This window comes from Pristis pectinata, chromosome 3, assembly GCF_009764475.1.
Source record: "Pristis pectinata isolate sPriPec2 chromosome 3, sPriPec2.1.pri, whole genome shotgun sequence".
Taxonomy (NCBI): Eukaryota; Metazoa; Chordata; class Chondrichthyes; order Rhinopristiformes; family Pristidae; genus Pristis; species Pristis pectinata.
The window spans coordinates 49,146,228-49,169,581 of NC_067407.1; the positions used below are offsets into that span (position 1 = coordinate 49,146,228).

Below are 23,354 nucleotides of genomic sequence, written 5' to 3' on the forward strand. Positions count from 1 at the left end.
ACGCCCTTTGGTCTGGCCCGAAAATTGTTGGTCTCCCAGCACTGCGAGATGTCCGTAGGGGAATGCTGCCGAAGTGGCACATTCCAGGCTGCAGGAGTACGTGCTGAGGGACGCACTGAAGCTGGGTGCAGCCAGCATGAGGGCTCAGTGGGGAAGGATGACAGCTTAGGGTTCTTCTGCCACAGGAGGAGGGGCGGGGTCAGGCAAGGAAGCCGCTCAAATGTTGTAAATATGGGATTGGGGTATCACCCCAGGGAGCCACACATGTGGCATCGGTGCTGTGTTTTTATATATAAAAAGGTAACACTAAGAATTGAACTGTACACGAATGTAAAGGTTTGAACAGTTTTTATTATTGTATATAGTTTCTTTTATTATGACTAAAGTTTATTTTGATAAAACAAAATGTGTACCATCATTGGCCAACATCGCACATTTCGATTGTTTGTTAATTACAATCCAAGTCCAGTGGTCCCTCCTACCTACATGACACCACATAGATGACTTCCAGCCACTGTTATTGGTTCAGTCCATTGTGGAAAATAAGCTAGAATGAAAATATTATATTGTCTCAGAGAATAAAGGAAGGAATTGTGCTTCAAGGTTTGATCTCTAATGGTGGTTTGCTATTAACATTACAGGAATCAATTTCTAATTTCTGTGTCTGACCTTATTAATACTAATCTAGTATTTATTGCCTCTCGTTTTTGGATTTGTATTTACGTGGACAATTTTGCTCCGCATTTATCTTGTCCAACCCACTTATAGTTTCAGCAATCTCATATAGGCCTGCTTACCTTTACTTTCATAATGGAAAAGCCTTAACCTATTTAGTCTTTCCCGACAGCAGCGATCATTCTGTCTTGGTACAATTGTCATATGTTGATTATTGCACTTTTTCCAGTGCTTCTTTGTCTCCTTTACAGCGTAGAGTCCAGAACTATGCTGAAACTTTTTTTCTTACTTTTTGTTTTTTTTAAATAGAGGGAGCTTTACTCTGTGCTTAGACTTTTTTTTTTGCCTTTATCTCGAGGCCCTTATTTTGTCTGTTTTTATTTGTTTCTTTTGCTTTAAAAATAACTACAGTATTTTCAAATTAAAACATTTTCTACCTTATCCAGCTTGCATTCCAGCCCATGCCCACTGGTCCTGGAAGGCCATCCAGATACCAGTGTACACTATGTGTTCTCTCCCTCTCTCATGTTTAGCATAATTTCACAGCTTTTGAATCTATACCCTGAAAATTTGTTTGTGCTACTAAAAACTTATTTCTGTAAGAATTGATCTAATGTCAGTTCAGTGTTTCAGCCTGACACCAATATAGTTAAGAACAATAAGTTTTATTTACCCACACAAAGTTAATACAGTAAACAGTGCTGTTAAGGTGATAGTTTTCAATATTGACACTGATTTTAGGCCATTTTACCTGATTCTAGTGTTAGAGCACGCACACCAATGCTTTTTATCAGGATCAAGTTCTGTGAATGCTCCCTGACTAGCCAGGTAGGACTCGCCTTTTTCCTTATGATCCAATGCCTTTTCCTCAACTACAAGGTTACATTTCTACCATAAATTTGTACTTGGATTACACTTGGAAATAACTAACTCAATATCAGAAAGGATGTTTTTTTGCCATAGGGCCAATCAAATAAATTTGACCTTGCCTTACAACCTTCTGTTTGTTCTGTAGTAGTATGCTGCTTTCTGCTCTAGTGACTGGAGTCTGCTTATCTGTTGGTAGCTAAGCAGCTATATTCCCATAGTCCGTAGTTCAGCTGCCTTGGGATTTTAAAATGTAGCCTCTTCCAGTATTCATCTCAAATGTCTCCTACTTATGCCTGCATATTTTACTCTGCATGCATATTCTTACACTAAACAGAATATGAAACCAATCACTATTCGATATAGGTCATTCCCAGGTTATGAACGCCCAACTTATGTACAGCCTGTACGTACAATCGGGAATTTGGGAGACCAGTGATATGGATTTACTGGCTGCTGTGGGGCTGTAGGCATCTTCTGCCATGTGGGAACTTGGTTAGCAGCTCCATTTCTGACTTGTGATCTGTTTGGGTTACAAACAGTTCACGGGAATGGAACTTTGCCGTAACCTGGGGAGAACCTGTATTTAACAAAAATGTATTTGGACAGGTATATGGATAGGAAAGGTTTAGAGGGATATGGGCCAAATGCAGGCAAATGGGACTAGCTCAGGTAGGCACCTTGGTCGGCATGGACAAGTTGTGCTGGAGGGCCTGTTTCTGTGCTGGATGACTCTATGACTCTACGATGTGCAAAGTATAGACACTAATGGTAGGAATTTGCTGGGGGGGCTGGTGGGGGGAGGCGGTGGAATGGTTCAATTAATCACTATAGGCTTGGAGGTAAATTTGTTTAGGTCTCTTTCCACTGAAGTTATAGAGGCTGAGGGTCTCTAAATATATTGATTGGATGGTGAATAAATTATTGGTCCACCCTCTCCAGGTTCACATGCAAAGCTAACAACTTGAGGCAAGGTACCAAATGTTTGGTGGTGCAGATTGAACTGCACATTATTCTGAGATGGAAGAAATACAGGAAAATGGAAAATTAAAATCAAACTTTGGTTATAAAATTTGTGAAAAACATTGTGTTTTGAAGTAAAATTATGGTAGAAATCACTTCAACGTGAGAAATCTCAGTGCCAAGTTAAACTAGGTCATGCAGATACTGAATTTGCACCCGGAATAGTCTGGCCAGAGTCAAAGATAAGAATATAAGTATGATAAGTAATAGGTGTGGAAATAAACCATTCAGTCCGTTGAACTTGCTCTACCACCCAACAAGGTCATGGCTGATCGTCTAACTCAAACATAATTCTGCATATCTCCATATCCCTTGATTCCATTAATATCCAAAATTTATTGATCTCTGTTTTAAATGCAACCAGTGATTGAATCTCCGCAGCACTCATGGTGGAGAATTCCAAAGATTCTCCACTATCTGAGTGAGGAAATTTCTTCTCATTTTCAGTCACAGGCGACCTACCCCTTATATTGAGACTGTGATCCCTAGTTCTGGATTTCTCAGCCAAGGAAAATATCCTCCCCACATTTACCCTGTCAATCTCTCTGAGAATTTTGCAATGTTCAATGAAGTCACCTGTCATTCTGCTAAACCCTTGAGGAATGACACCATTCCCAGAACCAACCTGGTGATTCTTCATTGAACTCCCACTATAGTAAGTACATCCATTTTAGGTAAGAAGGCTAAAACTGTGCACAATACTCCAGGTGTGGTCTCACCAAAGCCCTGTGTAATTGTGCTAAGGCATCTTTAATGCTGTACTCAAAATCTCCTGTAATAAAGGCCAAAATATCATTGCCTTCCTAAATGTGTGCTGAACCCGAATATTAGCAAGGTCAAAGGTCAAGGTCTTTGGCCTTAATGTTGACAGTCATCTTTGCCCTCATTAAAGAACACCTCCCCAACAGAAGTGACATTAAGAACATAATGGACAGATGATTCTTTAATCAACATCACCTTTGATTTTCAATCAACTGGGTGCGTGACCCTCCACAGAAGACCATTGAGGGAAAGAATTGAACATTTTTATTCTCTCAGTAGCTCCCTCTCTCAAAGGCCTAACATTGACTATGAGATGCTGCAAATGATCCAGTGCATGTGTTTCCTTTGGGAAGCTGTTCTGATATATTTCCATTGCTCCGGACCTGCAGAAGGATATTAAGATCTAGATCTATAATGCAATTGTCGTTCTTACATTCCTATGTGGATGCATAACCCACATAACCTACCAACAACATCTTGAGTTTGCAGAGATACCACCAATGTTACCACTGGAAGATCCCCTACACATCAATTGGGATGATTACCACTGCAATACCAGCATGCTCACTGAAGCCAGTATCAACAGCATGATGCAATGAACCTCATCACCAACTCTGCTGGATTGGACATTGGGTGCAGATGTTAGATTTTTGTCTCTGCAAACAAACCCACTACTTAGAGCTCACCCATAATCAGAAATCCCATGGTGGCTAGAAGGCTAAATCTGCATCTGATAAAAATGTGTGTGATAATCACTAGCTGGAAGGAGCAAGTGATTAACCAGGCTCAATGCCATTAGGCAGTGGCGTACTTTGAGGATAAAGGCTCTCCTCTTGAAGGTGAAGAGAAAGACGGAAGGAATGGGAAAGAATCCCTTCCCAGTAATCAGCTAACCTGTAAGGAAATGTTTACCTCCCCTGTGGGTGGGTTTGCATTTCCAGAGTTATTTCAGGACCCTCTATCAAACCTGTGGGATTGCTACCTTCACCCGCTGACTGAATCTAGAAGTAGTGGTGTTTGCACTGGGTTCCCTGTCTCTGGAGGTACTGGTGTGGTGCCTGCATTGTGTTCAGCATCTGCAGGATGCTGAAATGTTCAGTTGGTCTGGCAGCATCTGTGGACAAAGAAATAGAGTCAATGTTTCCTGATAGCCCAACATCCGTGGTAGGGAAAACGCTCGAATCTATAATGAAAGCTGCAATAACAGAATAGAGGAGAATAGTAAGACTGAGCCGAGTCGGCAAGGACTTATGAAGGGAAAACATTTTTTGACTAATCAATTGGATTCCTTCCAGGAATATATTGTAGAAGGGGGAAACCAATTGATTTGTGCATTTAGGTTTTCAGGTGGCTTTCGATAAGGACCACAGGGGCAGAGTGCAAGGTGCCCAAGTTTGCTGATGACCACTAAACAAGGTAGTAGGTCATGTTGCAATGTAGATGTTTAGAATCTGCACCAGGATATAGATAGGTTGAGTGAATAGGTGAAAACTTGGCAAATGGGAAAAACTGAGGTCAAAAGAATCAAAAGGCAGACTACTATAGAAATACAGAAAGATTGCAAATGAGTGGAGTGGGTGTTCTTGTGTGTGAATTATAAACAGTTAGCAGGTAGGTGCAACAAGTTGTTAGAAAGCAAAAATGCATAGTGGCATTTATTGTACATGGAGTTTAGAAATAGGGAAGAGTTACGATAACTGTATAGGGTGTTGGTGAGAACCTCTCCAGGTTACCAGTGCCTGTCTTATGGACACCCCCTTACATATGAACAAGTGTTCTGGGCACCAGCAAGATGGATGGGGATGGATTTTCTGGCTGCTGTGGGGCTGCGGGTAATCTTCTGCTGGGTTGGGAACAGGGTCTCCCTGCATGCCTTCTCTAAACACAAACCGCTTCCCCCTCCCCCCCTCCGAAGTCACAACGATCGGAGGCTGGGTCGAGCTGAGCAGTGCTGGGAGTGCTGAACAGACTCACTCGCTCACCGAGTCAGTGAGGCTGGCTTGGCAGCCGCTCTTTCCCAAGCCTGCTTACTCTCCCGTCACAACTTATGAACAGTTCAGGTTACGAACAGTTCTCAGGAATGGAACCCTGCCGTAACCTGGGGACTGCCTGTACTGGCACTGGGGGCAGTACAAAAGCAATTGGCTGAATGGTTAAGGCGATGGACTAGAAAACCATTGGGGTTTCCCTGCGCAGGTTCGAATCCTGCCGGAACTACGGGAGCAACGGGTCTGGCCAGATGTAACCGGTGTAACTTTGGGCAGGCACAGTAGTGTAGCAGTTAGCGTAATGCTATTACAGCGCCAGCGACCCAGGTTCAATTCCTGCTACTGTCTGTAAGGAGTTTGTACGTTCTCCCCGTGTCTGCGTGGGTTTCCTCTGGGTGGTCTGGTTTCCTCCCACATTCCAAAGACGTACGGGTTAGGAAGTTGTGGGCTTGCTATGTTGGCGCCGAAAACGTGGCGACACTTGTGGGCTGCCCCCAGAACACTCTACGCAAAAGATGCATTTCACTGTGTGTTTTGATGTACATGTGACTAATAAAGATCTTGTCTTATCTTAATTCCTTAGGTGAGAGGCTTGTTCTGTTGTGAGCAGCTAAAGAGGTTGGATCAGTATCATTTAGAGTTTAGAAGAACGAGGGGTGATCTTATTGAAACATACAAGCTCCTAAGGGGGAATGATAGATAGATAGATGATTCTATACATGGGAGAGCTTCAAATGAGGGGATATGGTAACAAGATTAGGAAACAGTCATTCAAATAGTAAATAATAATTTACCTTATTATTTAGACTCTGCACCAGCATATAGATAGGTTGAGTGAATAGGTGAAATCTTGGCAAATGGGAAAAAGTGAGGTCATCCACTTTGGTAAAAAGAATCAAAAGACAGACTACTGTGGAAATAGAGAAAGATTGCAAATGAGTGGAGTGGGTGTTCTTGTGTGTGAATCATAAAACATTAGCAGGTAGGCGCAACAGGTAGTTAGAAAGGCAAAAGGCATAGTGGCCTTTATCATAACGTGGAGTTTAGAAATTGGGAAGAGTTACTATAATTGTATAGGGTGTTGGTGAGATCCTCTCCAGGTTACCAATGCCTGACTTATGGACACCCCCCTTACACATGAACGAGCGTTTGGGGCACCGACCAAGATGGATGAGGATGGATTTTCTGGCTGCTGAGGTAAATAATAATTCCTTTCGCAGAGGTTGATAATTCTCTAGAATTCTCAATCCCAAAGAACTCTGAAAGCTAGTTCATTGGAGGTACTTAAAGAGGAGATAGATCAATCTTTGAAAGATCAGGGAATTTAGGGCCATAGGGAACCTGCACAGAAGAGGAGCTGAGGCTCTGGGACAGATTAGCCATGATCATAATAAATTGCAGGGCAGGCTTGAGGAGCCAGGTGGCCTATTCCCGCTTCTATTTTCTTGTGTTCACAGGTTCGTCTACAAGATTAGAGTAATAGGATAAGTAACAAACAGAAAGGAAAGAGTGGGAAATAAATAGAGCTTTCTCAAGTTGGCAGGTTATAATTCATGGTTCCACAGAGATTGGTGCTTAGCTACCCCAGCTATTCACAATCCATATCAACAATTTGGCTGATGGGATTGAATGTCATATTTCCAAGTTTTGCTCATGATATCAAATTTGGTGGGATTATGAGTGGAGAGCAGGAGGGAAGAGGCTCCCAGGGCACATCAGCAAAATGTGAGTGGGCAAGAACATGACAGGGGTGGGGGGTGGTATAATGTGAAATAAGTGAGGTCATCTACAGGCCATCCCCAGAAAATGAACGGGTTCCATTTTTACAGGTGTCCATAAGTCGATTTTGTCCATAAATTGGAAAATACACAAAAATCACTCGATATGCTAACCATACCTCCACAGTATTGTAATGAATAGTATCAAAAGCACACAAGACTGATAAGAAAGAACAATTACTAAAGGTGGAGGGGGGGGGGGGAACTAGTTCTGGCATTCATCGGAATGAATGTATGTATGTATGTATGTCAGGCTTTGAATTTAATAATATATTACGGAGCTTGTTTGTCCATTTCCATAAGTCGGGCATTTGTAACCCAGGGACAGCTTATACTTTGGTGCACAAAACATTAAAGCATTTTTTGAAACAAAAAAAAGTATTTTTTTAAAATGGTGGCAGGTTGGGAAAAGTTGATGTTCAAAGGGACCTAGGTGTCCTTATATACAAATCACTGAAAACTAACATGTAGGTGCAACAAACAAACAGTAAGACAAATGTTACATTGGCCTTTGCAGGAAAAGGAATTGTGACACTGCATTTATTCAAGGCAGAGTCAGACAGACATTTAAACTACAAGGGGGCTAAGGGTATTATTAGAGAGCAGGAATGTAGTGTTGAGCTTCAAAGATGTCTTGTTCCAATTATATAAGGCCTTGGTGAGTCAGCATCTGGATTTCTGTGTACAGTTTTGGTCTCCCTTACTTGCTTAAGGTAGTGCAACAAAGATTCACCAGATTAATATCTGGGATGCCTTTCGACGAGGGATTGACGAGACGTGACCTATATTCTCTGGAGTGTATAAAAATGAGAGGTGATCTCATTGAAGCTTATAAAATTCTTACAGGGTTCCATGCAGTGGATGCAGGGAAGCTGTTTCCCTTGGCTGAGAATGCCAGAAGAGAGTCACAGGAACAGAAGAAGGGGTAGGCCATTTAAGACTGAGGTGAGGAGAAATGTCTTCATTTGCAGGCTGGTCAATGGTTTGGAATTCTCCCTGGAGGGCAGTGGAGAGGCTCAGTCAATGTGTTCATTCAAATCAGAGATTGATTCCTTTATAGTCAAAAATCTATCAAGGGTTATGGGGATAGGGCAGGAAACCAGGGCTGAGATCGAAGATGAGCCCTGACCTTGGTGAAAGTTGGTGCAGGCTGGAACAGCCAGATGGCCAGTGAACATAACGAGCAGGAGTAGAACATTCAGCCCTGAGCCCCCTGCCCCACCATTCAACAAGACCATGGCTAACGTAATCTTAGCCTCAAAACCATTTTCCTGCTCTCCCCCTTTCCCTTTAAGTTCCTTCTGGTTTAAATGACTGTCAACTTTCACTTTGGATATATTCAGTAATCTCTTCCATAGCCCTCTAGGGTGAAGACTTCCAAAGAGCCCTGCTCTGAATTTTTATGTTTCAGGTTGATGACCTGTCACTGGGGATGAAATGTTAACTCTGTTTCCCTCTACACAGATACTGCCTGACAGACTATTTCCAGAACTATCCATTTTTATTTCAGATTTCTGCCATCCTCTGTAGATACTGGATTGGTGTTTGCACTGGGTTCAACCTCTGGAACTGCTGGTTTTGTGCTCGCATTGGGCTCTGCCTCTGGAGCAACAAACAAACCGCTGGAGGAACTCAAGTGGGCCAGGCAGCATCTGTGGAAGGAAATGGACAATCGATGTTTTGAGTCAACAGCTTCATCTGGACCTTTCATTCAGTCCCAAAATGACAAATGCCCATTTCCCTCCACAGATGTTGCCTGACCTGCTGAGTTCCTCCAGCAGATTGTTGCTCCGGATTCCAGCATCTGTCTCTCCCCCTCCAGAGCTGCTGGTTCAGTGCCCGTACTGGATTTCCCCTCTGGAGCTGCTGGTTCAGTGCCTATGCTGGATTCCCCCCTCTGGAGCTGCTAGTTCAGTGCCTGCACTGGATTTCCCCCCTCTGGAGCTGCTGATTGGGTGCCCACGCTGGATTCCCCCTCTGGAGCCACTGGTTTGGTGCCTGCACTGGGTTTTCCCCTCTGGAGCCACTGGTTAGGTGTCCACACTGGACCCCCCCCCCCCCGAGCTCTGGTTCTGTGCCTACACTGGATTTCTCATCTGGAGCTGCTGGTCTGGTACTCACTCTGGATTCCCCCCCTCTGGAGCTGCTGGTTCGGTACCCACACTGGATTTCCTCCTCTGGAGCTGCAGGTTCGGTGCTCACACTGGATTTCCCCTCTGGAGCTGCTGGTTTGGTGCCCACACTGGATTCCCCCCCTGGAGCTGCTGATTTGGTGCCCACACTGGAGTCCCCATCTGGAGCTGCTGGTTCGGTGCCCACACTGGAGTCCCCCCTCTGGAGCTGCTGGTCTGGTACGCACTCTGGATTCCCCCTCTGGAGCTGCAGGCTCAGTGCCAGCACCGAATTTTCCCTCTGGAGCTGCTGGATCAGTGCCCGCTGTGGATTTCCCCCTCTGGAGCTGCTGGTTTGGTGCCCACACTGGATTCCCCCTCTGGAGCTGCAGGCTCGGTGCCTGCACCGGATTTCCCCCTTTCGAGCTGCTGGTCTGGTACCCACCCTGGATTCCCCACTCTGGATTCCCCCTCTGGAGCCGCTGGTTCAGTGCCTGCTCTGGATTGCCCCCTCTGGATCCGCTGGTTCGGTGTCTGCACTGGATTTCCCCTCTGGAGCTGCTGGTTAGGTGACAGTGCTGGATTCCCCCTGTGGAGCTGCAGGCTCAGTGCCAGCACTGGATTTCCCCTCTGGAGCTGCTGGTTCGGTGCCCGCTGTGGATTTCCCCTCTGGAGCTGCTGGTTCGGTGCCCGCTGTGGATTTCCCTCACTGGAGCTGCTGGTTTGGTGCCCACACTGGATTCCCCCTCTGGAGCTGCAGGCTCGGTGCCCACACCGGATTTCCCCTCTGAGCTGCTGAGTCGGTGCCCACACTGGATTCCCCCTCTGGAGCTGCTGGTTCTGTGCCCGCACTGGGTTTCCCCCTTTCGAGCTGCTGGTCTGGTACCCACCCTGGATTCCCCCTCTGGAGCCACTGGTTCAGTGCCTGCTCTGGATCAGCTGGTTCGGTGTCTGCACTGGATTCCCCCTCTGGGGCATCTGATTAGGTGCCCACGCTGGATTCCCCCCTGGAGCCACTGGTTCCGTGCCAGCACTGGATTTTCTCCTCTGGAGCCACTGGTCAGGTGTCTGCACTGGACCCCCCCCGAGCTGCTGGTTCCGTGCCCACACTGGATTTTTCCTCTGGAGCTGCTGGTCTGGTACCCACTCTGGATTTCCCCTCTGGAGCTGCTGGTTCAGTGCCCACACTGGATTTTCTCTTCTGGAGCTGCTGGTTCGGTGCCTGCTGTGGATTCCCCCCTTTGGAGCTGCTGGTTCAGTGCCCACTCTGGGTTTCCTCCTCTGGAGCTGCTGTTTCGGTGCCCACAGTGGATTGCCCCTCTAGAGCTGCTGGCTTGGTGCCCGCTCCGGGTTTCCCCTCTGGAGCCGCTGGTTCAGTGCCCGCACTGGATTCCCCCCCCCCCACCTCTCTGGAGCTGCTGGTTCGGTACCCGCTCTGGGTTTCCCCTTCGAGCTGCTGGTTCGGTGCATGCACCGCCTCTGGGTTCAGTGACATTCCCCGAAAGCTGCCGGCGGCCGCCTGACTGAAGTCTGCTTATCCGCTCGCAGACTCACGTCACTGGAGGAGTTTTCCGGGGGAGGAAAGATGGCAACTGCGGAGTACAGCCTGAAGAGAGTGGTGTGGCAGAGTAAGTCGAGCAGCGCCCCGCGGCCTCCCGCCCCTCGCCGGCTGCACAGTCGGCGGTGGCGCCGCGACCGCTCCGCCGGGAGCCCAGCGAACGAACGCGGAAGTGGCCGGTCCAAGGCAACAGGTCGCGGCGCGGAGACCGGCAAAACATGTCGGGCTTTGAGCCCATGATTGCAACCCGCATAACTAAGTTGGGGAGGGGGAAGAAGTTTTATTTTATGGCTAGCTCAAGATAGTAAATGGCGGCTTTAATAAGTGGGAGGGGGAAATAACCTATTTAAGTAAGTCTTTGCATAATATTCGATTAATTCAACCCTTTTTTTAAATACACCACTTCGAGTGTGAAAATAACAAAACTTAATCCCGTCGACTCTTTGGGAACCTTCGACTCCGGTCAACCTCAACAACACAGAACTTGGGTTTGTTAATGGTGGCTTTGCATTTGAGTGACGGCCCGGATTGGTTTGCGGATGTACGCAAGCGCAGTCCGCAAAACCGGAGTAGTCGGTGGAAAAGTTTTTTCCGAGGCGCGGTCACCGCGAACGGACGAATATCTCCGCGGCCTGTCGTTAACTTGTAGCTTGGGTGACATCAGGCCCAATGGTGCATTAGGGGTTGGGCATCTTCCCCCCAGCCTTGCTGCTTGTAATCCTGAATGTAGTGTGAACAGACAAGTCTGGAGAGTCCTGGTCCACCTATGTTACATAAAGCATGAAGATAGTTGTTTAGACTCTTAGAAACACGACTCTGGAAAGTACTTTATCTCGGAGTCCTACAGCACGGAAACAGGTCCTTTGGCACATCACGTCTGTTTTGACTATCAGTTACTTATCTACATTAATCCCTGTTCCCAGCACTTAATCTATAGCCTTCAGGGAGTTCCAAATGCTCACCTAATACTTAAATGCAAGTACCTGCCTCCACCACCCCCTCAGATAGTGTTCCAGATTCCAAGCACTTGCTTTGTGTGTGTGTGGGGGGGGGGGGGGGGTGAAATCTTCATCAAATCCCCTCTGAATCTCCTACCCCTTGTTTATGCCATATGGTTATAGACACCAGTGTAAAGAGGAAAAGTTTCTCACTATCTACCTCATCTGTGTCCCTTATAATCTTATATACCTCAATCAGGTAACCCCAGCCTTCTCCACTCCAAAGAACACAAACCAAGCCTATCCAGTCTCTCCTCATTGGTATTGGTTTATTATTGTCATAAACTTATGTTTGCATGCCATCCAGACAGAGCATGCCATATGCTAGTACAGCTAGGTAGTAAAAGGAAAACAGAATGCAGAATATAGTGTTACAGTTACAGAGATGGTGCCATACAGTGCAGGTAGACAAATAAAGTGCAAGGGCCTCAACAAGGTCGAATGGAAGATCAAGAATTCATCTCTAGTGTATGTAAAGTCTGTTCAAGAGTCTGATAACAGTGGGATAGAAGCTATCCTTGGGTCTGATGATATGTGCTTTCAAGCTTTTGTATCTTCTGTCCAATTGGAGAGGGGAGAAGAGAGAATGACTGGGGTGGGACAGGTCCTCGATTACGTTGGCTGCTTTTTTGAGGCAGCGGGAAGTGTAGATGGAGTCAATGGAGGGGAGGCTGGCTTGTGTGATGGACTGGGCTGCATTCATAACTCTGCAATTTCTTGCAGTCTTGGGTAGAACAGTTGCCATACCAAGCTGTGATGCATCCGAATTGGATGCTTTCTATTACGCAGCTGTACAAATTGGTAAGAGTTATCGGGGACATGCTGAATTTCCTTAGACTTCTGAGGAAGTAGAGGCATTGGAATGCTTTCTTGACTGTAGCTGCAATGTGGCTGGACCAGGACAAATTGTTGGTGATAGTTACACCTAGGAACTTGAAGCTCTCAACCATCTCCACCTCAGCACCATTGATACAGACAGCCATGGACTGCAACCCTCTTCCTGAAGTCAATGACTCTATCCCAGGCAACATCCTAGTGAATCTTCTATGCACCGTTTCCAGTAGAATCACATGCTTTCTATAATATGGCAACCAGAATTGCACACAGTGCTGTGGCCCAACTAATGATTTATAGAGTATATGGTTGTACCATAACGTCCCTATTCTGTGCCCTGGCTGATGAAGGTAAGTATTCCATTTACCTTCTTAACCACTTTATCTCCCTGTACTGCAGCTTTCAGGGATCCTTGGTCATGAACACTGAAGTTCCATTGTTCCTTCTGATGTAATTGGGAGATGATACTTTAACATCATAGGTAGAGAGGAGTGGAGAAAATTGAAAGAAGAACCCACGAATCAGAGTTTCTAATTGTTCACCAGGGTCAGAGTCGGGAACAATTGTCAGGCTGTGTTTATTGCCCATTCCTAGTTGCCCTGCAAAGATCAATCTTCTCTTTGAACAGCTCCATTATGGCAATCATCATGCTGCTGTTGCAAGGGAACTTTAGGTCAGAGATGTTTGAACAAATGACTAAAGGAACAGCTGTTCAAGCCAGGGTGTGTAATTTGGAGGACCGTTTGGAGTGATGTGTTCCTGTGACTTTGGAGCTCTTATCCTTGTTGCTGCTGAGGTTCCAGGCTATGTGATGATAGTGAGTTGTTGCTGTGTATCCTGTAAATTGTCTTCTTTTTAGGTAGCCTGTTGGGATCGGATGACCTCCTTCCACTCTGTTCTTGTAGGTTCTGAGGTGGATGAAAAGCCTATTGTGGGAACTGCAGACTCCTCTACAGAATGGGCAGGAGATGGCAGTTGGGTGAGCAGGCGGATAGTTTCTGAGGTGATGTGCCTAATATCCTGGACTTCTCTGTGATCCTGATGGATGACCTTGAGATCTTAAATTCTGTGCTGAATGCTCCTTCTCCATTTTGAGCAGCCATAAAATCTTCATGGTATAGTTCTTCTTCAAGGAAACTTTGAGCATGTCCCTGAATCTTTCTCTCTGCCCACCTGATAATCTCCTCCCACGACAGAACTTGGAACAGTGTGTCTATATTAGGAGCCTGGTGTTGCAGTACAACCTAAGCAAGTATACTATTAGCTCTGGAATGTGGCGTGCAATTGACCAAAGGAGCAGCTTCAGAGTGCAAGCCCCAAACCAGTGTCTGCAGAGACAATAAAAACAGAGAATCCGAGAAACACTCAGCAGGTTAGGCAGCATCTGTGGAAAGAGAAACAGTTAATATTTCAGGCTGAGCACTTCTCAGTTTTTATTTCAAATTTCCAGCATCTGCAGTTTTTTTGATTTTCATTTGCTCCAGAGATAGAACCCAGTGCAAGCACCAAACTGACAATCTTGAGACAACCCAGCACAGTGTATTTGCATATTGCAGCCAGTCTTGCAGATGCATGGATCTTTTTGAGTATTCTAGTTGCTCTGCCCATCCAGGCAAAAGTTCAATATTCAGTTATACATCTGACTTAAACCTTGCTGATGGGGAGGAATTGTGTAGTCAGGTTGTGAGCAATTTGCTGCTGAGTACTGGGGCTCTGCCCTGCTGTCATAACAGAGAGATTTCTTTCATTTCTTCATTTGATTACTTTCATGTGATGACGTCCAGGGTGTTGATTCTGGGGGATTTGGCAGTAGTGATGCTGATAAGGATTTTTTTTGGAGTTGGTCACCTCTAGGCACTTCCTTTGCATAACAGTTGCATGCATTATTGACATTTTCCAAAGAGTAGTGCAAATTATTGTTTTCTTCAGTGTCTTTGAAAAGGTTTTGATTAATTATATCCTGATTTGCATTATTCTGCTCTGTACTGTTTTATGAAGTAGCTAAACCTGAAAGCCAAAGGCTGACTTGCTCCCTGGAGTTTCACTGTCATTAACAGTATATAAACACCAAATCCTGAAGCACTCTAAAAGTAGGGACATACCAAGGAAAAGGGCTTGTGTGAAACCTTTGTATAAGATTTTTATATTTTTTATTTGTTTTTGACACAAACAGCACATATTAGTGATTGATCGGTGACTAACCCGAGTCCTTTCCTGCCCGTATTTTTGGCATCCATGCAGGAGGTGAATGCATTTTGAACTGTCTTGTTCCATAGGCACATTGTCACAGCATTCCTCCATGTTAAATTACACCTGTCATTTACAAGCCCAATCATTTATAGGCCTTGTCTTCTAGTCAACCATGTGTTTGTGTGATCAAAGCTTGTCTATATTCAACCATGTGCAGATTATTGGTCCTGAATCACATCTTTTCTGAGAGGTGTATGCATTTCATTTTACACTTGCAATATCATCACACGTTGAGCATTTGGCTTGGTATCAGACCTTTTTGTAAAAATGGGAAAATATCAGTTTTTGGACATTGTATGGCTATTATCACACCTTTTGAGCAGTTGGGATATTATGGCTTATTATATAAAATTCCTACACCTTAAGCCATCAGGATATTAGTACACATTTTGCATCTTTTTATGCACTGTAGCTTTATTGAGAGAATGATGGAGAGAAAATTCAGAAATCAGGTGCAAAGGGACTTGGGAGTCCTAGTTTAAGATTCTCTCAAGGTTAACTTGCAGGTTGAGTCAGTAGTAAAGAAGGCAAATGCAATGTTAGCATTCATTTTGAGAGGACTAGAATATAAAAGCAAGGATGTACTTCTGAGGCTTTATAAGGCATTGGTCAGACCGCATTTGGAATACTGTAAGCAATTTTGGGCCCCTTATCTATGGAAGGATGTGCTGGCCCTGGAGAATGTCCAGAGGAGGTTCACAAGAATGGCCCCAGAAATGAAAGGGTTAACGTATGTGGAGCGTTTGATGTCTCTGGACCTGTACTCGATGAAGTTCAGAAGGATGAGGGGGGATCTCATTGAAACCTACCAGATACTGAAAGGTCTAGAATAGAGTGGATGTGGAGAGGATGTTTCGATTAGGAGGCGAGTCTAGGATCCAAGGGCACAGCTTCAGAACAAAGGTACATCCCTTTAAAACTGATATGAGGAGGAATTTTTTCAGCTAGAGGGTGGTGAATCTGTGGAGGACGTCATTGGGTGTATTTAAGGCAGAGATTGCTGGGTTCTTGATTGGTTAAGGGTTACGGGGAGCAGGCAGGAGGAAGAAAGGGGTTAAAAAAATTCAGCCATGATTGAATGGCAAGGTAGACTCAATGGGCCGAATGGCGTAATTCTGCTCCTATATCTTATGGTCTTATTGCATCTCATGATAGACAAAGACTGGAGAGAGACATTGTAAAAGCAGTTTTTTTTCTATCCTCTCTTTTCTTCCGGACTTGCCAATTTCTGAAATGCATTGAGTCAAATTTCATGTTGCATTTCCATCTGAATTAAAAGTTTATTGAAAATAAAATATGCCTTTGAGAAATGATTCAGATAGCTTGCTCCTGAGAAACCTCAGAAAGTGGTGACTACTGAGCTTGATTGATTTTGAATATAACTATGTAATTTTCAATTCATGATCATAAGTTGGTTTTCCGTTCCAGCTGGTTTTGTTTTGTGCAGACCTGGTATTGAGAGAAGGATTCACAAACTTTTTTTAAAAGCCCCATTGCCATTAATTAAGAATTGAACAGCATTGTTAGTGAAGAAATTAATATTCCATGCAATAGTGTGTTTCTTTTATTTAACTTTTTAAGTGATTTAAGCACTAGTTAAAAGGTTAATGATACAGTGCATTAAGCTATTCCTGTTCTGAACTTTGTCCACCTGCAAAGGGAATTATACAGGTTAGAAACTCTGCTGCTCTGTGTGAAGTAAAATGGAGATTTATGATCACATTAGTGGTTTGGAGCTACTTTTCTCTACCCTCCCATATTTTCATTGTCATATTGAGAAACCTTTAACTGGGAATTACAACATTGCAATATGGGGACAATAATATATGGTTATCTAAAATAATGTCACAAATTGCATATGGAGTCAGTTATACTGCACAGAAACAGGCCCTTCAGCCCAACTCGTCCATGCTGACCAAGGTGCCTTCCTGAGCTGGTTCCATTTGTCTGCATTTGGTCAATTTTCCTCTAAAGCATTCCTTTTCATCGATCTGTCCAAATGTTTCTTAAACATCATTGTACTCACCTCCACCGCCTTCTCTGGCAGCTCATTCCATATACTCTCCATCCTCTGTGTGGAAAAACTTGCCTCTGAGGTGCTCTTTAAATCTTTCCCCTCTCATCTTAAACCTATGCCGTTTCATTTTAGACTCCTCTACCCTGGGAAAAAGACTGTGACAATCCACCTTGTCTATGCCCCTCATGATTTTATAAACCTCTATAAGGTCACCCCTTGCCTCCTTCACTCCAGGGAAAACAGTTCCAGCCTATCCAATCTCTCCTTATAATTTAAGCTCTCCAGTCCCAGCAACATCATCGTGAATCTTTTCTGCACCCTCTGTAGCTTAGTCACAACCTTCCTATAGTATGGTGACCAGAATATTCTAGGTGCAGCCTCACAAACATCTTGTGCAACTGCAAGGTGACATCCCCATTTGATGAAGACAAGTGTGTCATGTGAGGTAGTCATTTCTGATGTGGCGTCACAGATCAAGCACTGCAAGTATACAGAGGCAACCGAAAGACATGAATTCAAAGTGATCACATAGGTGTGTGGACTAGGCTATGTTATAAGATAATTTTGAAATTCTAATTTATGAAACTATCTGTAAAGTTACATAAAACATAAAACTAGAAGTGCTGGTGGACTGCTAGGATCAAGAACCTAACTCATGAATTATGTTTTTATTTGATTTTAGAGTTTTATTTTAAAGTTTTATTTTCTTGCAGAGATCAAGAAACTTGTCTTAGATGACTGCATGGAAGAAGAATGGAAGGTATGTCAAATACTTGAATGCAGCACACCATTATTAACTGATATGATGTTTGAACATAATCATTTAAATTTTTAATCATCAATTTTTTTTATATATCCTTATTCTGATGTGTCACCAAAAATGTGAAACCTGGACTGATGGAATTTAAAGTTTTCTCCTAAATGGCTTTTGTGTTGAGTGATGAGGGTAAAAAGAGAAATTAAAGATGTTATTAGATCAAAATTAAAGGTTTATGACGTTGCCAAAGAAAGCAATAAATCTGAGGATTGTGAGTATTTCACAATTCAGCAAAGGAAAACCAAGGTATTGATAAGGAAAAGAGTACACAGGAATAGGCTAGAGGGAAACATTTAAAACAGATCATAAGATCTTTGGTAGATATGTAAAAAGGAAAAGATTAGCAAAAGTTAATGTGGATCCCTTGCACTGTGATACAGGAGAAATTATTAAGAAAATAAATAAATGAGAGTAATTAATCAAATATTTTCAGAATTAGAATCAGAACCAAGAAGAAACAGAAAACCTCCTGGAAAGAGTGTAGGAATACAGGTCACTAGGGGGCTCAAAAGAAATTACCATTAGCACAAAACTAGTGTTGGAGAAATTAATGGTCCTGGAAGGTGATAAGTCTCCAGGACCTGTATCACAATGGCCATGGTTGTCATCTTCTGGAATATCATAGATTCTAGAACATTTCCAGCACGGAGCAGCACGGTGGTGTCGCGGTTAGCATAACGCTATTACAGCACCAACGGTTGGGGATTAATTCCTGCTGCTATCTGTAAGGAGTTTGTACATTTTCCCCATGACTACGTGGGTTTCCTCCCACATTCCAAAGACGTACAGGTTAGCAGGTTGACATGGGTGTAATTGGGTGGCGCGGGCTTGTTGGGCCTGAAGGGCCTGTTAAAATGTTGTATAAATAAGTTTTAAGAAGTTTTAATTGGAAGGTAGCAAACGTGACCCCACTATTTAAAGGGAGTGAGAAAACTGAACTGTGGACCAGTTAGGTTGACATAAGTAATAGGGAGAATGGTGGAATCTACTTCTAAAGAAGTGTAACGGGGCATTTGCAAAGTAACAATAGGACTGTGCAGCGTCACTATAGATTTAAGAAAGAGGAGAGTTTTTTGAGGTGGTAAGCAGTTAATAGAGGCAAACCAGTTGATGTGGTGCATTTAGATTTTCATAAGGTGCCACAGAACATTAAACAAAGTCAGGGAGTACAATATTGGGAGTTATATTCTGGAGTGGATTGAAAATTGGTTAATAGATGGAAAGCAGAGAGTAAGAATAAACAGGTAATTTTCAGGTTGGGATGCTGTAACTACTGGGATGCTGCAGTGATCATTGCTGGTGCCCCAGTCTGTCACATCTGTATCAATGAGATGGATGAGGGGAACAAGTGTAATATAAACGAGTTTATACATTACACAAACTTGGGTGGCAGTCAGGGGTGTGAGGAGGATGTAGAGAAGTTTCAGGGGGATATCGATAGGCTAAGTGAATGGACAAGGATAAGACAGATAGAATTTAATGTGGAAAAAGTAGATGGGAAACGTTTTTAAATAGTAAGAGATTGAAAAGTATTGGTATTAAGAGGACTTGAGTGTGTTTGTAAAAACAAAAATAATTGAAAGTTAACAAAGTGGAAACTTCATCATGGTCCAGGATCATGATGGCTGTTTCTCTTTCCATAGATGCTATCTGACCCACTGAGTGCTTCTAGCATTTCCTGCTTGTATTTCAGATTTCCGGCATTTGCAGCTTTTATGATTTTCATTGAAAGTTAACATGCAGATACAAGGAATTAAAATGAAAAGTTTATGGCATTTATTGCAAAGGGAATTTGAGTTCAAGAGTAGAGGCATCCTGCTCCAATTATATAGAGCCCCGGTAAGACCACATATGGAATATTGTGTACATGTCTGGTCTCCCTGCCTAAGGAAAGACATACTTATAAGTGCAGCAAAGATACACCAGGTTGGGTTCTGTGAGAGGTTATTGTAAGAGGAGAGATTATGCAGACTTGACTTGTAGTGACTTAAGTTTAGAAGAATAGGAGGAGATCTGATGAAAGCACACTAAACTGCGAAAAGTCTGGATGTGGAGTTCACTTTTCCCCAGCTGAGGTGTCTAGAACCAGGAGTCACAATACCAAAATAAGGGGTCAACTATTCAGGACACAGATGAGGGGGACTTCTTTCACCCAAAGCACAGTGAATCTTTGTAATTATCTTTCCATGGGAGTTCTGAAGACTCAGTCATTATTTATATTCAAGAAAGAGATTAATAAATTTTTAGGTATTAGAACAACTGAGTGATAAGGGGTTAGTGCAGAACATGAAACGGAGGTAAAAGATCAACCATGTTCTTTTTGAATTACAGGGACTGAATGACCTCCTCCTGTTATACCCTATGTCCTTGCATTCTAATTAAAATTACTTCTAGTGAGCCATTCTTGTACACCCATGAGATGACAAGTCAAGAACAGCAGGAGAGTACACTGTTTCTGGAAAGTCTGTGGTTGTGTAATTTTAGTGGGTCGAGAGGGAAGTAAAACAAAGTTCTGAAAACTCCATGTTCTCATACAAAAAAAACGAATGGAAGTCATTATATTGTTCACAAACTGAGACATCCAGAATGCCCTTAATATTTGATAACCTCATCTATCAATATAAAATAAAAGAACCAGACTTCTGAAAGTCTATGAAATATTTGAGGGAGAGCTACTTGCTATATGAATCATTATAAGTTTAATAACTCCAACAGAGCCCACATTCAGCCTTGGCTTCTCCAATATATTTGGAATATTCAAATTTATCAAAATTTGCAATATCTTCATTCGTTTTACACTAATTTGAACAAGAACATCTGTATAAAGAAATTAAAACAAATGCAGAGTTGAAAAAGCAAAAAGAAAGCAAAAAAATGCTGCAGATGTTAGAAATCTGAAATAAAACTGAAAATGCTGGAAACACTCAACAGGCCAAACAGCGTATGTGGAAAGCGTAATGTTCTTTGTCAAAGACTTTTCATCAGAAGTTTAGAATTTTCGTTTCTAAACATGAGTATGCAGACCAAAATTTTGCCAAGTGGTTGTTTGCAAACTAACAGATTGCAGGTGTTCAGAAACATATGACCTCCAGTGATATAATAATCTGTATATTTATATGGTCTCATTGTCTAGATACCTGAATAACAAGTTATAGTATTTTAAAATTGTGTGAACTAATTTGAGAATTTTAAATGTGAAAGGTCCTATGAAAATGAATGTTTAATTTTTCCTGGTAACTTTTAGAATCTAAGTTACAATTAATTCTGTAATCAATACTGTAACCAAATGACATTTGTCTTTGAAACCTCATTAGTTTACAATTGTCTCTCATGATGCTCCAAATAGCTTGCTAATTTCTTGTATGCCCATCGGCCTGATCCTTGGTTACTTTGATCATTGTACTTATGTCAGGGCATGGTTCTTGCTTTATTCAACCAAAATTTTAAAGGGTTTTCTGAAGGTTACTGAAGATGGAGCAGGTGAGTGATCTGAGTTATATTCCTCTGAGCTCTGCAGTGTTTCAGGGTTCATAACAAAAATGAAATTGGGCCCAAAGCAGTGAGCTCAATATTACATTAATCTGGGCAAAAAAATTTGATTCCAAAAATGCCAGTCAGCAGGATGCAAAACATGGGTAATGAGAAGTACATCAGGCCAATACTGACCAAATTTGTGACCTCTGCACCAAGAAGGTCAAGGGCATCAGGCGCCTAGGTTCACCACCATTTGCAGATTCCTGTCCATGGCACGCACCATCCTGACTTGGAAATATATTGCTGGGTCTAAGTCATGGACCTCCCTACCCAACATCATTGTGAGAGTGCCTGCACCAGAAGGATTGCAGAATGTGACTTATCAGCACCTTCTCAAGGACGATTAGGACTGGGCAATAGATGCTGGCCTAACCTGTGATGTCCACACTGTGCAAACAAATGTAAACGGCTAACTTAGATTGGTTTAATAGATCAGGGATGAACAAGATAACTAAGTTTCAACATGATTCTCATCTATTATTCTTGATTGGCACAGTACTGACGATCTTAAAAATGTTACTTTTGTTTTCCACCCATCTTTAACATTTTAGGTTACTGACATTTTGCTATCTCAATTTATCCCCAGGATCTCTGCCCTCCTAAGGATTTTCAGCATTTTCTTCTTTTTGGGGGGGGGGGTGGATTTCCAATATGTGTGAGAATTTTCATTTGCAAATGTGTCCATTCCTTTGTGCAATTTATGTCTTAACTGTTCACATTTTGCACATTTTTTATTGGGAATACTAACATTGTAGTTTATGTCTAAAATTAAAATTCAGGTGATCTCATTCGATCAAAACCAGCAAATCTATTTTCCAAACGTTGTTGTTTTTCCTTGTATATATGACTGTTAGTGGGATCCATGAAGACAATAGAAATAGTCCTTTTACCATCTCTCCCCTCTCCCTGTTCCAGCCCAACATTTAGTAGCAATGCATCAAATTTGCACTCTGGAGTGTTCCAGTTTTGACCCTTGATCAACTGTAAAATTTGAACTTGGCCACTGGAACATGCACATAAATTATGGTTGTGCTACGATTCCTCCTTGCCCTGCAGTCAACAGCTTACATCCTTGTTGATAGATACAGATTAAAAATGGCCATACCAAGGTGGTATGGAACCGCATCCAGGAAAGAGTTATTTCCTTTTGAAGAAGAGTAAAAAAGTAAGTTGAATAAAAATACTAGTGCAGTCTATAAGCAGAACATTTCAGAAAATGTGTGGTTTGTTCTTCTGTTGCAACTATTAACCAGATGAAACTAAATGTACTGTGGGAATCTCAAATTGTCACTCTTTACTTACAGATACTTATTTTGGACCATTACACCACAAAACTTCTTTCATCTTGCTGCAAGGTGTCCACCCTTATGGCTGAAAAAATCAGTGGTATGTACTGAAGAATACTTGTTATCTGGCCCTGACTGATGCTGGATAATCTGCTATTTTATTTCAGTTGTCAGTTTATTATAAACTCGCCAGTGACATGACTTATAAAAGAAAGAAGTGTCATCAGTTTTGAGATTTGTGTTTTCCCTTCCACTGCCTATCTCTATTTTCCCAATTTCTAATTGCAATCCTTTCTGTAATTCAATCATTTTACACAGGAAATGAAAATCCAATAAACCATTTTCCCTTTATAATCAACTGTTCTCTCAGCTTTACAAATTCTCCTAACATCTGAAGTACTCAGGAGAAACACTAATGGAAATGGAGCAACAGATTAAAAACTATTTAAATTCTTAGTTTAGGAATGTTTTGCCATGGTACAAGTAGGTTTGGAGGGATGAGGGTTTGTTACATTTTTAGTAGAACATTCAATTATAATGATAATGGTTTAAGTTTATTTAATTGGAGAAAAACATGTTGATGCAAGATCACACACAAAATCATTGAAATTCATCATCAGATTATATCAAATCCAGATTCGGTTTATCAGAAAGGTTAATGCTTGAAGTAAGGATGTTACTTTTCTAACATTATGGTCTGACCCATGTGGATTTTAATGGGATCTATCCAAATGTAAAATCCAAATCTGTCAGCACCTGCTGGTCTTCACAGAAATGCCCTGAATTTAAAAAGGTTGAATGAAGTGAAGGCTGAATTAGAGGAACAATACAAAGACCATATCATTATGTGCACTTA

At 42.6% G+C, this 23,354-nt stretch overlaps 1 protein-coding gene across 1 annotated transcript in view; it reads left to right on the top strand.

The window, feature by feature from the left end:
- The first annotated feature begins 10,609 nt into the window (after nt 1-10,609).
- The window catches only part of stxbp3 (syntaxin binding protein 3), a 39,003-nt gene continuing 26,258 nt past the window's right edge, over nt 10,610-23,354 (top strand). The window contains exons 1-3 of the mRNA XM_052011156.1: nt 10,610-10,832; nt 17,575-17,621; nt 22,517-22,598. Coding sequence (XP_051867116.1) covers nt 10,790-10,832; nt 17,575-17,621; nt 22,517-22,598 — 172 coding nt within the window. The 5' untranslated portion in view covers nt 10,610-10,789. The remainder of the gene's footprint in view (nt 10,833-17,574; nt 17,622-22,516; nt 22,599-23,354) is intronic.